Source organism: Carcharodon carcharias, chromosome 27 (genome assembly GCF_017639515.1).
Source record: "Carcharodon carcharias isolate sCarCar2 chromosome 27, sCarCar2.pri, whole genome shotgun sequence".
NCBI lineage: Eukaryota > Metazoa > Chordata > Chondrichthyes > Lamniformes > Lamnidae > Carcharodon > Carcharodon carcharias.
Window position 1 is genome coordinate 1,261,095 of NC_054493.1, and position 16,364 is coordinate 1,277,458.

At 51.2% G+C, this 16,364-nt stretch overlaps 1 protein-coding gene across 1 annotated transcript in view; it reads left to right on the forward strand.

Annotated features, from left to right (window-relative positions):
* LOC121270111 (titin-like) overlaps positions 1–11,468 on the forward strand; it is a 59,664-nt gene extending 48,196 nt beyond the window's left edge. The window contains exons 8-11 of the mRNA XM_041175425.1: positions 2,105–2,431; positions 5,594–5,914; positions 7,872–8,198; positions 11,329–11,468. Of these exons, the coding sequence (XP_041031359.1) occupies positions 2,105–2,431; positions 5,594–5,914; positions 7,872–8,198; positions 11,329–11,468 (1,115 nt within the window). The remainder of the gene's footprint in view (positions 1–2,104; positions 2,432–5,593; positions 5,915–7,871; positions 8,199–11,328) is intronic.
* The last annotated feature ends 4,896 nt before the right edge of the window (positions 11,469–16,364 follow it).

The window sequence follows — 16,364 nt, forward strand, 5'->3', positions numbered from 1 at the left end:
TCGATGGGAGATTTAGGGAATTAGAGGGATGGTCTTCAATGGTTGATTTATTGGAGTAGAGGAATGGTCTTCAATGAGAGAGTAAGGTGATTAGAGGGATGGTCTTCAATGGGAGAGTTTAGGGTTTAGAGGGATGGTCTTCGAAGGGTGTGTTAGGGGATTAGAGGGATTGTCTTCGATGGGAGGGTTTGGGGGATTAGAATGATGGTCTTCACAGTAGAATTGGGAGATCAGAGGGATGGACTTCAATGGTTGAGTTATGGGATTAGTGGGATCGTCTTCGATGGTAGAGTTAGGGGATTAGAGGGATGCTCTTCGATGGGAGAGTCAAGGGATTAGGGGGATCGTCTTCGATGGGAGAGTTAGGGAATTAGAGTGATGGTCTTCGATGGGAGAGTTAGGGGATTAGAGGGATGGTCTTCATGGGAGGGTTAGGGGATTAGAGGGATGGTCTTCAATGGGAGAGTTAGTGGATTAGATGGATGGTCTTCAATGGGAGAGTTAGGGGATTAGATGGATGGTCTTTGATGGTTGAGTTATGGGATTTGAGGGATGGTCTTCAATGGGAGAGTTCCGGGGATTAGAGGGATGGTCCTCAATGGTTGAGTTATGGGATTAGAGGGATGGTCTTCAATGGGAGAGTTAGTGGATTAGAGGGGTGGTCTTCAATGGGAGAGTTAGGGGATTAGATGGATAGTCTTCGATGGTTGAGTTATGGGATTTGAGGGATGGTCTTCAATGGGAGAGTTCCGGGGATTAGAGGGATGGTCCTCAATGGTTGAGTTATGGGATTAGAGGGATGGTATTCAATGGGAGTGTTAGGGGATTAGAGGTATGGCCTTCAATGGGTCAGTTATGGGATTAGAGGGATGGTCTTGAACGGTTGATTTATGGGATTAGAGTTATGGTCTTCAATGAGAGAGTTAGGTGATAAGAGGGATTGTCTTCGATGGGAGGGTTAGGGGATTAGAGTGATGGTCTTCAATGGTTGAGTTATGAGATTAGAGGGATGGTCTTTGATGGGAGAGTGTGGGGATTAGAGTGATGGACTTCGATGGGAGATTTAGGGAATTAGAGGGATGGTCTTCAATGGTTGATTTATTGGATTAGAGGAATGGTCTTCAATGAGAGAGTTAGGTGATTAGAGGGATGGTCTTCAATGGGAGGGTTTAGGGTTTAGAGGGATGGTCTTCGAAGTGTGTGTTAGGGGATTAGAGGGATTGTCTTCGATGGGAGGGTTTGGGGGATTAGAATGATTGTCTTCATCGTAGAATTGGGAGATCAGAGGGATGGACTTCAATGGTTGAGTTATGGGATTAGAGAGATGGTCTTCGATGGGAGAGTTAGGTGATTAGAGGGATGGTCTTCAATGGGAGAGTTAAGGGATTATAGGGATGGTCGTCATGGGAGAGTTAGTGGATTAGAGGGATGGTCTTCTTTGGGAGAGTTAGGGGATTAGAGGTATGGTCTTTGATGGATGTGTTAGGGGATTAGAGTGATGGTCTTCGATGGGAGAGATAGGGGATTAGAGGGATGGTCTTCATGGTAGAATTGGGAGTTTAGAGGAATGGACTTCGATGGGAGAGTTAGGGGATTTGAGGAATGGTCATTCATAGGAGATTTAGCGGATTAGAAGGATGGACATCGATTGGAAATTTAGGGGATTAGAGGGGTGTTCTTCGATGGCAAGGTGAGGAGGTTAGAGGGATGGTCTTCGATGGGAGGGTTTGGGGATTAGAGAGATGGTCTTCGACAGGAGAGTTAGGGGATTAGACTGATGGTCTTCGACAGGAGAGTTGGGGGATTAGAGGGATGGTCTTCGATGGGAGATTAAGGCAATTAGTGGGATGGTATTCGATGGGAGGGTTAGTGGATTAGCGGGATGGTCCTCGATGGGAGGGTTAGGGAATTTCAGGGATGGTCATTGATGGGTGGTTTATGGGATAAGACGAAGGATTGTTCTTCCCATGAATTTCCATTGATGTGGGGAGAGGTGAGGGATACATTCGATTGATGACCTATTACACCAGGTGCTCCAATCCCTGTCCCCTGAGCTGAAATGTTCTCCTCACTCTGAGGGTTTTAAACTGAATCCTTCCTGTAGTTTCAGCTGAGCTGAAGGTTCCTGTGGTCCAGGTGATGGATATTGAGCAGCAGGAAGCCTCTGGCAATGAATCCACCAGCACCCTGGCCTGTTTTGTGTCTGGTTTCTACCCAGGAGACATCTACCTGACATGGAGATCCCAGGACAGTGAGGTGACAGACGGAGTGACCACCTTCCCAGTGACCACGGACAGTGAGGGGACTTTCCATGTGGTCAGTCAGCTCTCTGTCCCGACAGAAACCAGGGAGAGAGGCCAGATCTTCAGCTGTGTGGTGGGACACCAATCCTTAAAGGAACGGATAGACCGACCAGTCAGAAAGGAACCAGGTAAAGATGATTCCTGTCAGCATTGAAATTGTTTTGTTCATTGATTCATTCCCTGGATGTGGGGGTCGCTGTCGGGGCCCAACGTTTATTACTCATCCCAAATTAACCCTTCAGAAGGTGGTGGGTGAGCTGTCTTACTGAACCACCGCAGTCTCTGTGGTGTAGGTACACCCACAGCACTGTTAGGGAGAGAGTTCCAGGATTTTGTCCCTGTGGTGTAGGTACACCCACAGTGCTGTTAGGGAGGGAGTTCCAGGATTTTGTCCCTGTGGTGTAGGTACACCCACAGCGCTGTTAGGGAGAGAGTTCCAGGATTTTGTCCCGGTGGTGTAGGTACACCCACAGCGCTGTTAGGGAGAGAGTTCCAGGATTTTGTCCCTGTGGTGTAGGTACACCCACAGTGCTGTTAGGGAGGGAGTTCCAGGATTTTGTCCCTGTGGTGTAGGTACACCCACGGCGCTGTTAGGGAGAGAGTTCCAGGATTTTGTCCATGTGGTGTAGGTACACCCACAGCGCTGTTAGGGAGGGAGTTCCCGGATTTTGTCCCTATGTTGTAGGTACACCCACAGCGCTGTTAGTGAGGGAGTTACAGGATTTTGTCCCTGTGGCGTAGGTACACCCATGGCACTGTTAAGGAGGGAGTTCCAGGATTTTGTCCCTGTGGTGTAGGTACACCCACAGCGCTGTTAGGGAGGGAGTTACAGGATTTTCTCCCCTGTGCTGTAGGTACACCCACAGCGCTGTTAGGGAGGGAGTTCCAGGATTTTGTTCCTGTGGTGTACGTACACCCACAGCGCTGTTAGGGAGGGAGTTCCAGGATTTTGTCCCTGTCGTGTAGGTACACCCTCCATGCTGTTAGGGAGGGAGTTCCAGGATTTTGTCCCTGTGGTGTAGGTACACCCACGGCGCTGTTAGGGAGGGAGTTCCAGGATTTTGTACCTGTGGTGTAGGCACACCCACAGTGCTGTTAGGGAGGGAGTTCCAGGATTTTGTCCCTGTGGTGTAGGTATACCCACAGCGCTGTTAGGGAGGGAGTTCCAGGATTTTGTCCCTGTGGTGTAGGTACACCCACAGCGCTGTTAGGGAGAGAGTTCCCGGATTTTGTCCCTGTGGTGTAGGTACACCCACAGCGCTGTTAGGGAGGGAGTTACAGGATTTTGTCCCTTTGGCGTAGGTACACCCATGGCGCTGTTAGGGAGGGAGTTACAGGATTTTCTCCCCTGTGGTGTAGGTACACCCACAGCGCTGTTAGGGAGGGAGTTCCAGGATTTTGTCCCTGTGGTGTAGGTACACCCACAGCGCTGTTAGGGAGGGAGTTCCAGGATTTTGTACCTGTCGTGTAGGTACACCCTCCGTGCTGTTAGGGAGGGAGTTCCCGGATTTTGTCTGTGTGGTGTAGGTACACCCACAGCGCTGTTAGGGAGGGAGTTCCAGGATTTTGTCCCTGTGGTGTAGGTACACCCACAGTGCTGTTAGGGAGGGAGTTCCCGGATTTTGTCTGTGTGGTGTAGTTACACCCACAGCGCTGTTAGGGAGGGAGTTCCAGGATTTTGTCCCTGTGGTGTAGGTACACCCACAGCGCTGTTAGGGAGGGAGTTCCAGGATTTTGTCCCTGTGGTGTAGGTACACCCAGAGCGCTGTTAGGGAGGGAGTTCCAGGATTTTGTCCCTGTGGTGTAGGTACACCCACAGCGCTGTTAGGGAGGGAGTTCCAGGATTTTGTCCATGTGGGGTAGGTACACCCACGGCACTGTTAGGGAGGGAGTTCCAGGATTTTGTCCCTTGATGTAGGTACACCCACAGCGCTGTTAGGGAGCGAGTTCCAGGATTTTGCCCGTGCTGTGTAGGTACATCCATGCCGCTGTTGGGGAGGGAGTTCCAGGATTTTGTCCGTGTGGTGTAGGTACACCCACAGCGCTGTTAGGGAGGGAGTTCCAGGATTTTGTCCCTGTGGTGTAGGTACACCTACGGCGCTTTTAGGGAGGGCGTTCCAGGATTTTGTTCCCTCTGGTGTAGCTACACCCACAGCGCTGTTAGGGAGGGATTTCCAGTATTTTGACCCAGTGGCAGTTAAGGAACGACTGATATATTTCCTAGTCAGAATGGTGATGTGATTGGAGAGGAACTTCCAGTTGTTTGTGTTCCCATCTAACTGCACAGTTCCGATCTCTGTATCTTCCTCGGTTAGACCGTACTCGGAGCACCGTGCACAGTTCCGTTCTCCGTGTCCTCCTCGGTAGACCACACTCGGAGCACCGTGCACAGTTCCGGTCTCCGTATCCCCCTTGGTTAGACCACACTCTGAGCACCGTGCACAGTTCCAGTCTCCGTATCCCCTTAGTTATACCACACTCGGTGCACCATGCACAGTTCCAGTCTCCTTATCCCCTTCGGTTAGTCCACACATGAAGCACCGTGCACAGTTCCGGTCTCTGTATCCCCCTCGGTTAGACCACACGCGGAGCACCGTGCACAGTTCCGGTCTCCGTATCCTTGGGTTAGACCACACTCGGAGCACCGTGCACAGTTCCGGTCTTCGTATCCCTCGGTTAGACCACACTCAGTGCACCGTTCACAGTTCCGGTTTCCGTATCCCTGGATTAGACCACACTCGGAGCACGGTGCACAGTTCTGATCTCCGTATCCCCCTCGGTTAGACCACACTCGGAGCACCGTGCACAGTTCCGGTCTCCATATCCCTCGGTTAGACCACACTCAGTGCACCGTGCACAGTTCCGGTTTCCGTATCCCTGGATTAGACCACACTCGGAGCACCGTGCACAGTTCCGGTCTCCGTATCCCTCGGTTAGACCACACTCAGTGCACCGTGCACAGTTCCGGTCTCCGTATCCCTGGATTAGACCACACTCGGAGCACCGTGCACATTTCCGGTCTCCGTATCCCTCGGTTAGACCACACTCGGTGCACCGTGCACAATTCCGGTCTCCGTATCCCTGGATTAGACCACACTCGGAGCACCGTGCACAGTTCCGGTCACCGTATCTCTGGTTTAGACCACAGTTGTTGAGCAGGGAGAGGGACACAGAGAGAGGGAGTGAAATGTTGACACCTTGTCTTGCCCCAGGACTCTATTTGATGTTTCTGGTCAGTCCTGTTCTATCGAGATGATTCCTTTTTACAAATCGATTTGTCTCCCTCTCAGTTCGACCTCCGACCCCTCCCTCCATCCGGATAACTCCTCCATCGATCCGGGAGATCCTGACCAATCAGACGGCCACGTTGAGCTGTGTTGCTACGCTGTTCTACCCGGCGACAATCTGGTTCCGGTGGTTCCAGGCTCAGTCTGACATGTCGGATCATTCCCAGACATCGCTCCCTGTTAGGAATCTGGACGGGACCTCCAGCAGCAGAAGCATCTTAAGAGTGACAGCCGAGGAGTGGAGTTCAGGCGGCAGTTATACCTGTCAGGTCACACACGAGGCATTGGCAACCCCACTCAGCCGCTCTGTCAGTGTCCAAGACAGTGAGTCCCTGCTCAGCCCCGGGTGGGAGTGGGGCTGATGGTAACAGGGGCTGCTGGGGAGGGGAAGGGAGTCTAGATAGGGTTAGGGGATGAGTGGGATGGTCTTCAATGGGAGATTTAGGGTATTAAAGGGATGGTCTTCGATGAGAGATTTAGGTTATTAGAGGGATGGTCTTTGATGGGAGAGTTGGGGGATTAGAGGGATGGTCTTCGGTGGGAGAGTAAGGGGATTAGAGGGATGGTCTTCGATGGGAGAGTAAGGGGATTAGAGGGATGTTCTTCGATGGGAGAGTTGGGGGAATAGAGGGATGGTCTTCGGTGGGTGAGTTGGGGGATTAGAGGGATGGTCTTCGATGCGAGAGTTGGGGGATTAGAGGGAAGGTCTTTGATGGGAGAGAAAAGGGATTAAGGGGATGGTCTTCGTTGGGTGAGTTGGGGGATTAGAGGGATAGTCTTCGATGGGAGAGCAAGGGGATTAGAGGGATGGTCTTCGATGAGAGAGTTGGGGGATTAGAGGGATGGTCTTCGATGGGAGAGTTGGGGGATTAGAGGGAGGTTCTTCGATTGAAGAGTTAGGGGATTAGAGGGATGGTCATTGATTTGAGAGTGTGGGGATTAGAGGGATGGTCTCGATGGGAGAGTTAGTGGATTAGAGGGATGGTCTTCGATGTGTGGGTCAGGGGATTAGGAGGATGATCTTCGATGGGAGAGTTAGGAGATTAGAGGGATGTTCTTCGATGGGAGAGTTATGGGATTAGAGGGATGGTCTTCATTGTAGAATTGGGACATTAGAGGGATGGACCTCAATGGGAGAGTTAGGGGATTAGAGGGATGGTCTTCACAGGAGGTTTAGGGGATTAGAGGGATGGTCTTGAATAGTTGAGTTATGGGATTAGAGGGTTTGTCTTCAATGGGAGTGTTAGGGGATTAGAGGGATGGTCTTCAATGGTTGAGTTAGGGGATTAGAGGGATGGTCTTCAATGGTTGAGTTATGGGATTAGAGGGATGGTCTTCGATGGGAGAGTTGGGGGATTAGAGGGATGGTCTTCATAGTAGAATTGAGAGATCAGAGGGATGGACTTCAATATTTGAGTTAAGGGATTAGAGAGATTGTCTTCATGGGAGAGTTAGTGGATTAGAGGGATGGTCTTCAATGGGAGAGTTAGGGGATTAGAGGTATGGTCTTCGATGGATGAGTTAGGGGATTAGAGTGATGGTCTTCGATGGGAGAGTTAGGGGATTAGAGGGATGGTCTTCATGGTAGAATTGGGAGTTTAGAGGGATGGACTTCGATGGGATATTAAGGGGATTAGAGGAATTGTCATTCATGGGAGATTTAGGGCATTAGAAGGATGGACATCGATGGGAAATTTAGGGGATTAGAGGGGTGTTCTTCAATGGCAGGGTGAGGGGGTTAGAGGGATGGTCTTCGATGGGAGAGTTTGGGGATTAGAGAGATGGTCTTCGACAGGAGAGTTAGGGGATTAGACTGATGGTCTTCGACAGGAGAGTTAGGGGATTAGAGGGATGGTCTTCGACAGGAGAGTTAGGGGATTAGACTGATAGTCTTCGACAGGAGAGTTCGGGGATTAGAGGGATGGTCTTCGATGGGAGATTTAGGGGATTGAGGTATGATCTTCGAAAGGAGAGTCAGGGGATTAGAGGGATGGTATTCGATGGGAGGGTTAGTGGATTAGAGGCATGGTCTTCGATGGGAGAGTTGGGGGATTAGAGGGATGGTATTCGATGGGAGGGTTAGGGAATTTCAGGGATGGTCATTAATGGGTGGTTTATGGGATAAGACGAAGAATTGTTCTTCCCAGGAATTTCCATTGATGTGGGGAGAGCTGAGGGATACATTCGATTGATGATCTATTACACCAGGTGCTCCAATCCCTGTCCCCTGAGCTGAAATGTCTCCTCACTCTGAGGGTTTTAAACTGAATCCTTCCTGTAGTTTCAGCTGAGCTGAAGGTTCCTGTGGTCCAGGTGATGGATATCGAGCAGCAGGAAGCCTCTGGCAATGAATCCACCAGCACCCTGGCCTGTTTTGTGTCTGGTTTCTACCCAGGAGACATCTACCTGACATGGAGATCGCAGGGCAGTGAGGTGACAGACAGAGTGACCACCTTCCCAGTGACCACGGACAGTGAGGGGACTTTCCATGTGGTCAGTCAGCTCTCTGTCCCGACAGAAACCAGGGAGAGAGGCCAGATCTTCAGCTGTGTGGTGGGACACCAATCCTTAAAGGAACGGATAGACCGACCAGTCAGAAAGGAACCAGGTAAAGATGATTCCTGTCAGCATTGAAATTGTTTTGTTCATTGATTCATTCCCTGGATGTGGAGGTCGCTGGCTGGGCACAATGTTTATTACCCATCGCTAATTGCCCCTTGAGAAGGTGGTGGGTGAGCTGCTTTTTGAACCACCGCAGTCCCTGTGGAGTAGGTACACCCACAGTGCTGTTAGAGAGGTAGTTCCAGGATTTTGTCCCTGTGGTGTAGGTACACCCACGGCGCTGTCAGGGAGGGAGTTCCAGGATTTTGTCCCCTGTGGTGTAGGTACACCCACAGCACTGTTAGGGAGGGAGTTCCAGGATTTTGTCCCTGTGGTGTAGGTACACCCACAGCGCTGTTAGGGAGGGAGTTCCAGGATTTTGTCCCCTGTGGTGTAGGTACACCCACAGCACTGTTAGGGAGGGAGTTCCAGGATTTTGTCCCTGTGGTGTAGGTACACCCACAGCGCTGTTAGGGAGGGAGTTCCAGGATTTTGTCCGTGTGGTGTAGGTACACCCACAGCGCTGTTAGAGAGGTAGTTCCAGGATTTTGTCCCTGTGGTGTAGGTACACCCAATGTGCTGTTAGGGAGGGAATTCCAAGATTTTGTCCCCTGTGGTGTAGGTACACCCACAGCGCTGTTAGAGAGGTAGTTCCAGGATTTTGTCCCTGTGGTGTAGGTACACCCAACGTGCTGTTAGGGAGGGAGTTCCAGGATTTTGTCCCTATGGTGTAGGTACACCCATGGCGCTGTTAGGGAGGGGGTTCCAGGATTTTGTCCCCTGTGGTGTAGGTACACCCACAGCACTGTTAGGGAGGGAGTTCCAGGATTTTGTCCCCGTGGTGTAGGTACACCCACAGCGCTGTTAGGGAGGGGGTTCCAGGATTTTGTCCGTGTGGTGTAGGTACACCCACAGTGCTGTTAGGGAGGGAGTTCCAGGATTTGGTCCCTGTGGTGTAGGTACACCCACCGTGATGTTAGGGAGAGAGTTCCAGGATTTTGTCCCCTGTGGTGTAGGTACACCCACAGTGCTGTTAGGGAGAGAGTTCCAGGATTTTGTCCCCTGTCATGAAGGTACACCCACAGCACTGTTAGGGCGGGAGTTTCTGGATTTTGTCCCTGTCGTGTAGGTACACCCACGGCGCTGTTAGGGAGGGAGTTCCAGGATTTTGTCCCTGTGGTGTAGGTACACCCACGGCGCTGTTAGGGAGGGAGTTCCAGGATTTTGTCCGTGTGGTGTAGGTACACCCACAGTGCTGTTAGGGAGGGAGTTCCAGGATTTTGTCCCCTGTGGTGTAGGTACACCCACAGTGCTGTTAGGGAGGGAGTTCCAGGATTTTGTACCTGTGGTGTAGGTGCACCCACAATGCTGTTAGGGAGGGAGTTCAGGATTTTGTCCCTGTGGTGTAGGTACTCCCACAGCGCTGTTAGGTTGGGAGTTCCAGGATTTTGTCCCTATGGTGTAGGTACACCCACGGCGCTGTTAGGGAGGGAGTTCCAGGATTTTATCCCCGTGGTGTAGGTAAACCCACAGCGCTGTTAGGGAAGGATTTCCAGGATTTTGTCCGTGTGGAGTAGGTACATCCACGGCGCTGTTAGTTAGGGAGTTCCAGGATTTTGTCCCTGTGGTGTAGGTACACCCACGGTGCTGTTAGGGAGGGAGTTCCAGGATTTTGTCCCTGTGGTGTAGGTACACCCACAGCGCTGTTAGGGAGGTAGTTCCAGGATTTTGACCCAGCGACAGTGAAGGAACAGCCGATATATTTCCAAGTCGGGATGGTGAAGGGCTCGGAGGGGAACTTCCAGGTGGTGGGTGTTACCCATGTGTCTGCTGCCCTCGTCCTTCTAGATGGTAGAGGTGGTGGGTTTGGGCGGCGCTGTCGAAGGAGCCTTGGTGAGTTGCTGCAGTGCATCTTGTAGATGGTACACACGCTGCTGCTACTGTGCGTCGGTGGTGGAGGGAGTGAATGTTTGTGGATGGGGGGCCAATCGAGCTGGGAGGCTGCTTTGTCCTGGACGGTGTCGAGCTTCTCGAGGGTTGTGGGAGCTGCAACTCATCCAGGCAAGTGGGGAGTGTCCCATCCCACTCCTGACTTGTGCCTTGTAGATGGTGGACAGGATTTGGGGGGAGGGGGGAGTCAGGAGGTGAGTGACTCTCCGCAGGATTCCCAGCCTCTGACCTGCTCTTGTAGCCACAGTGTTTATATGGCTGGTCCCCAGTTCAGTTTCTGGTCAATGGTCACCTCCAGGATGTTGACAGTGGGGGATTCGATGCTGGGAATGGTGTTGAAGTTGGTCCTTGTTTGTCCTGCTGCCCCAGTGTTAGTGTCTGTGCCAGGGAGAGCCAAGCTAGAACTTAACCACCCCACACCCCAAACCCCACAACCCACTAATCTCGCCATTCAGGCCGGGGATCGATGGTGGGGGCTTTGTGCTGGGGATGAAATCCTGTCCCTTGGGATGGGTATTCCTGATGATGGAACGAAGGCAGACGGCTGAAGGGGCAGGTCAGGAGCAACACCCGCTGGAAGGGCTGAATGGCCTCCTCCAGACACCAGACCCCACCCCACCCTCCCCCCAGCCCTCCGCAAGGCGTTAGGGGGAGTTCAGAGATGATTCGATCGGTTGGTTCTTCCTGAGCCGAAGGGGTTTTGTCTTATTGAGGAAATTTGGGACAGCTTTGCCCCCCTGTATCCGCTGGAGTTTAGAAGGATGGGAAAGGAGATGGGGGGTTGGGGGGGTCTCTTTTAGAAACCTGTACAGCCCTGAGGGAGGGGGCTGGAAACAGTGTGGAGGCTTGGACGATGTTCCCTCCCCCCCCTCCATGGGGGGGATCTAGAACGAGGGGGAGGTGGTTGGTTGGGGGGGGGGGGTGACACAGTTTGAAAATAAGGGGGGCGTCTCCCACCGGAGGAGGGGGAGGAGGCAGAATTCCCTCTCTCGGAGGTTGGAGGAGGGAGAATTCCCTCTCTCGGAGGTTGGAGAATGGGACAGCAGGATGGAGGGGCTGAATGGACCACTCCTGCTCCTGAGCAGCCTGATCGCCTGCTCTCCGGATGTGACAGCCCCCACCCACCCGCTCCGGTGAACACCAACCCCCTCAACACCGACCTAAACCCCAAACTCTGTTCGCCGCAGGAATATTCAGGGTCCTGGGACAACCAGCTTGGCTGTGGACTATCACCGCAGTCGGTGCTCTGACCGTCTATACAGTCATCCTAATCGTCATCGTCACCTACAGCACCACGGCTTGTTCAAAGAGGGGAAAAGGTGAGTAGCGAGGGTTTGGGGGTTTGGGGTGTGGGAGCTAGATGGACAAGAGCGGGAAACAGAAGCAGAAGGAACTGACAGACATGGAGCACAGAAAGGGTATTACAGCAGGAGGGGTTATCACTCAGAGAGCACACAGAGGGTATTACAGCAGGAGGGGTTATCACTCAGAGAGCACACAGAGAGGGTAATACAGCAGGAGGGGTTATCACTCAGAGAGCACAGAGAGGGTATTACAGCAGGAGGGGTTATCACTCAGAGAGCACAGAGAGGGTATTACAGCAGGAGGGGTTATCACTCAGAGAGCACAGAGAGGGTATTACAGCAGGAGGAGTTATCACTCAGAGAGCACAGAGAGGGTATTACAGCAGGAGGGGTTATCACTCAGAGAGCACACAGAGAGGGTAATACAGCAGGAGGAGTTATCACTCAGAGAGCACACAGAGAGGGTAATACAGCAGGAGGAGTTATCACTCAGAGAGCACACAGAGAGGGTATTACAGCAGGAGGGGTTATCACTCACAGAGCACACAGAGAGGGTATTACAGCAGGAGGGGTTATCACTCAGAGAGCACACAGAGAGGGTATTACAGCAGAAGGAGTTATCACTCAGAGAGCACACAGATGAGGGTCATACAGCAGGGGGGTTATCACTCAGAGAGCACACAAAGAGGGTAATACAGCAGGAGGGGTTATCACTCAGAGAGCACACAGAGAGGGTATTACAGCAGGAGGAATTATCACTCAGAGAGCACACAGAGAGGGTAATACAGCAGGAGGAGTTATCACTCAGAGAGCACACAGAGAGGGTAATACAGCAGGAGGAGTTATCACTCAGAGAGCACACAGAGAGGGTAATACAGCAGGAAGGGTTATCATTCAGAGAGCACACAGAGAGGGTAATACAGCAGGAGGGATTATCACTCAGAGAGCACACAGAGAGGGTAATACAGCAGGAGGGGTTATCACTCAGAGAGCACACAGAGAGTGTAATACAGCACGAGGGGTTATGAAGCAGAGAGCACACAAAGAGGGTAATAGAGCAGGAGGTGTTATCACTCAGAGAGCACACCGAGAGGGTAATACAGCAGGAGGGGTTATCACTCATAGAGCACACAGAGAGGGTATTACAGCAGGAGGGTTTATCACTCAGAGAGCATACAGAGAGGGTAATACAGCAGGAGTTATCACTCAGAGAGCACACAGACAGGGTATTACAGCAGGAGGGGTTATCACTCATAGAGCACACAGAGAGGGTATTACAGCAGGAGGGTTTATCACTCAGAGAGCACACAGAGAGGGTAATACAGCAGGAGGAGTAATCACTCAGAGAGCACAGAGAGAGGGTAATACAGCAGGAGGGGTTATCACTCAGAGAGCACACAGAGAGGGTAATACAGCAGGAGGAGTTATCAATCAGAGAGCACACAGAGAGGGTAATACAGCAGGAGGAGGTATCACTCTGAGAGCACACAGAGAGGGTATTACAGCAGGAGGAGTTATCACTCAGAGAGCAAACAGAGAGGGTATTACAGCAGGAGGAGTTATCACTCAGAGAGCACACAGAGAGGGTATTACAGCAGGAGGAGTTATCACTCAGAGAGCACACAGAGAGGGTAATACAGCAGGAGGGGTTATCACTCAGAGAGCACAGAGAGGGTATTACAGCAGGAGGGGTTATCACTCAGAGAGCACAGAGAGGGTATTACAGCAGGAGGGGTTATCACTCAGAGAGCACAGAGAGGGTATTACAGCAGGAGGAGTTATCACTCAGAGAGCACAGAGAGGGTATTACAGCAGGAGGGGTTATCACTCAGAGAGCACACAGAGAGGGTAATACAGCAGGAGGAGTTATCACTCAGAGAGCACACAGAGAGGGTAATACAGCAGGAGGAGTTATCACTCAGAGAGCACACAGAGAGGGTATTACAGCAGGAGGGGTTATCACTCAGATAGCACACAGAGAGGGTATTACAGCAGGAGGGGTTATCACTCAGAGAGCACACAGAGAGGGTATTACAGCAGAAGGAGTTATCATTCAGATAGCACACAGATGAGGGTAATACAGCAGGGGGGTTATCACTCAGAGAGCACACAAAGAGGGTAATATTGCAGGAAGTGATATCACTCAGAGAGCACACAGAGAGGGTATTACAGCAGGAGGAATTATCACTCAGAGAGCACACAGAGAGGGTAATACAGCAGGAGGAGTTATCACTCAGAGAGCACACAGAGAGGGTAATACAGCAGGAGGAGTTATCACTCAGAAAGCACACAGAGAGGGTAATACAGCAGGAAGGGTTATCATTCAGAGAGCACACAGAGAGGGTAATACAGCAGGAGGGATTATCACTCAGAGAGCACACAGAGAGGGTAATACAGCAGGAGGGGTTATCACTCAGAGAGCACACAGAGAGTGTAATACAGCACGAGGGGTTATCACTCAGGGAGCACACAGAGAGGGTAATAGAGCAGGAAGTTTTATCAATCAGAGAGCACACAGAGAGGGTAATACAGCAGGAGGGGTTATCACTCATAGAGCACACAGAGAGGGTATTACAGCAGGAGGGTTTATCACTCAGAGAACAAACAGAGAGGGTAATACAGCAGGAGGAGTTATCACTCAGAGAGCACACAGAGAGGGTATTACAGCAGGAGGGGTTATCACTCATAGAGCACACAGAGAGTGTACTACAGCAGGAGGGTTTATCACTCAGAGAGCACACAGAGAGGGTAATAGAGCAGGAGGAGTAATCACTCAGAGAGCACACAGAGAGGGTAATACAGCAGGAGGGGTTATCACTCAGAGAGCACACAGAGAGGGTAATACAGCAGGAGGAGTTATCACTCAGAGAGCACACAGAGAGGGTAATACAGCAGGAGGAGGTATCACTCTGAGAGCACACAGAGAGGGTATTACAGCAGGAGGAGTTATCACTCAGAGAGCACACAGAGAGGGTATTACAGCAGGAGGAGTTATCACTCAGAGAGCACACAGAGAGGGTATTAGAGCAGGAGGAGTTATCACTCAGAGAGCACACAGAGAGGGTAATACAGCAGGAGGAGTTATCACTCAGAGAGCACACAGAGAGGGTATTACAGCAGGAGGGGTTATCATTCAGAGAGCACACAGAGAGGGTAATACAGCAGGAGGGATTATCACTCAGAGAGCACACAGAGAGGGTAATACAGCAGGAGGGGTTATCACTCAGAGAGCACACAGGGAGGGTCATACAGCATGAGGGGTTATGAAGCAGAGAGCACACAGAGAGGGTAATACAGCAGGAGGTGTTATCACTCAGAGAGCACACCGAGAGGGTAATACAGCAGGAGGGGTTATCAATCATAGAGCACACAGAGAGGGTATTACAGCAGGAGGGTTTATCACTCAGAGAGCATACAGAGAGGGTAATACAGCAGGAGGAGTTATCAGTCAGATGCACACAGAGAGGGTATTACAGCAGGAGGGGTTATCACTCATAGAGCACACAGAGAGGGTATTACAGCAGGAGGGTTTATCACTCAGAGAGCACACAGAGAGGGTAATACAGCAGGAGGAGTAATCACTCAGAGAGCACACAGAGAGGGTAATACAGCAGGAGGGGTTATCACTCAGAGAGCACACAGAGAGGGTAATACAGCAGGAGGAGTTATCACTCAGAGAGCACACAGAGGGGGTATTACAGCAGGAGGGGTTATCACTCAGAGAGCACACAGAGAGGGTAATACAGCAGGAGGAGTTATCACTCAGAGAGCACACAGAGAGGGTAATACAGCAGGAGGAGGTATCACTCAGAGAGCACACAGAGAGGGTATTACAGCAGGAGGAGTTATCACTCAGAGAGCAAACAGAGAGGGTATTACAGCAGGTGGAGTTATCACTCAGAGAGCAAACAGAGAGGGTATTACAGCAGGAGGGGTCATCACTCAGAGAGCACACAGAGAGGGTATTACAGCAAGAGGTGTTATCACTCAGAGAGCACACAGAGAGGGTAATACAGCAGGAGGAGTTATCACTCAGAGAGCACACAGAGAGGGTATTACAGCAGGAGGAGTTATCACTCAGAGAGCACACAGAGTGGGTAATACAGCAGGAGGAGTTATCACTCAGAGAACACACAGGGAGGGTATTACAGCAGAAGGAGTTATCACTCAGAGAGCACACAGATGAGGGTAATACAGCAGGAGGGGTTATCACTCAGAGAGCAAACAGAGAGGGTAATACCGCAGGAGGGGTTATCACTCAGAGAGCTCACCAAGATGGTATAACAGCAGGAGGAATTATCACTCAGAGAGCACACAGAGAGGGTAATACAGCAGGAGGAGTTATCACTCAGAGAGCACACAGAGAGGGTAATACAGCAGGAGGAGTTATCTCTCAGAGAGCACACAGAGAGGGTAATACAGCAGGAGGAGTAATCACTCAGAGAGCACAGAGAGAGGGTAATACAGCAGGAGGGGTTATCACTCAGAGAGCACACAGAGAGGGTAATACAGCAGGAGGAGTTATCAATCAGAGAGCACACAGAGAGGGTAATACAGCAGGAGGAGGTATCACTCTGAGAGCACACAGAGAGGGTATTACAGCAGGAGGAGTTATCACTCAGAGAGCAAACAGAGAGGGTATTACAGCAGGAGGAGTTATCACTCAGAGAGCACACAGAGAGGGTATTACAGCAGGAGGAGTTATCACTCAGAGAGAACACAGAGAGGGTAATACAGCAGGAGGAGTTATCACTCAGAGAGCACACAGAGAGGGTATTACAGCAGGAGGGTTTATCATTCAGAGAGCACACAGAGAGGGTAATACAGCAGGAGGGATTATCACTCAGAGAGCACACAGAGAGGGTAATACAGCAGGAGGGGTTATCACTCAGAGAGCACACAGGGACGGTCATACAGCA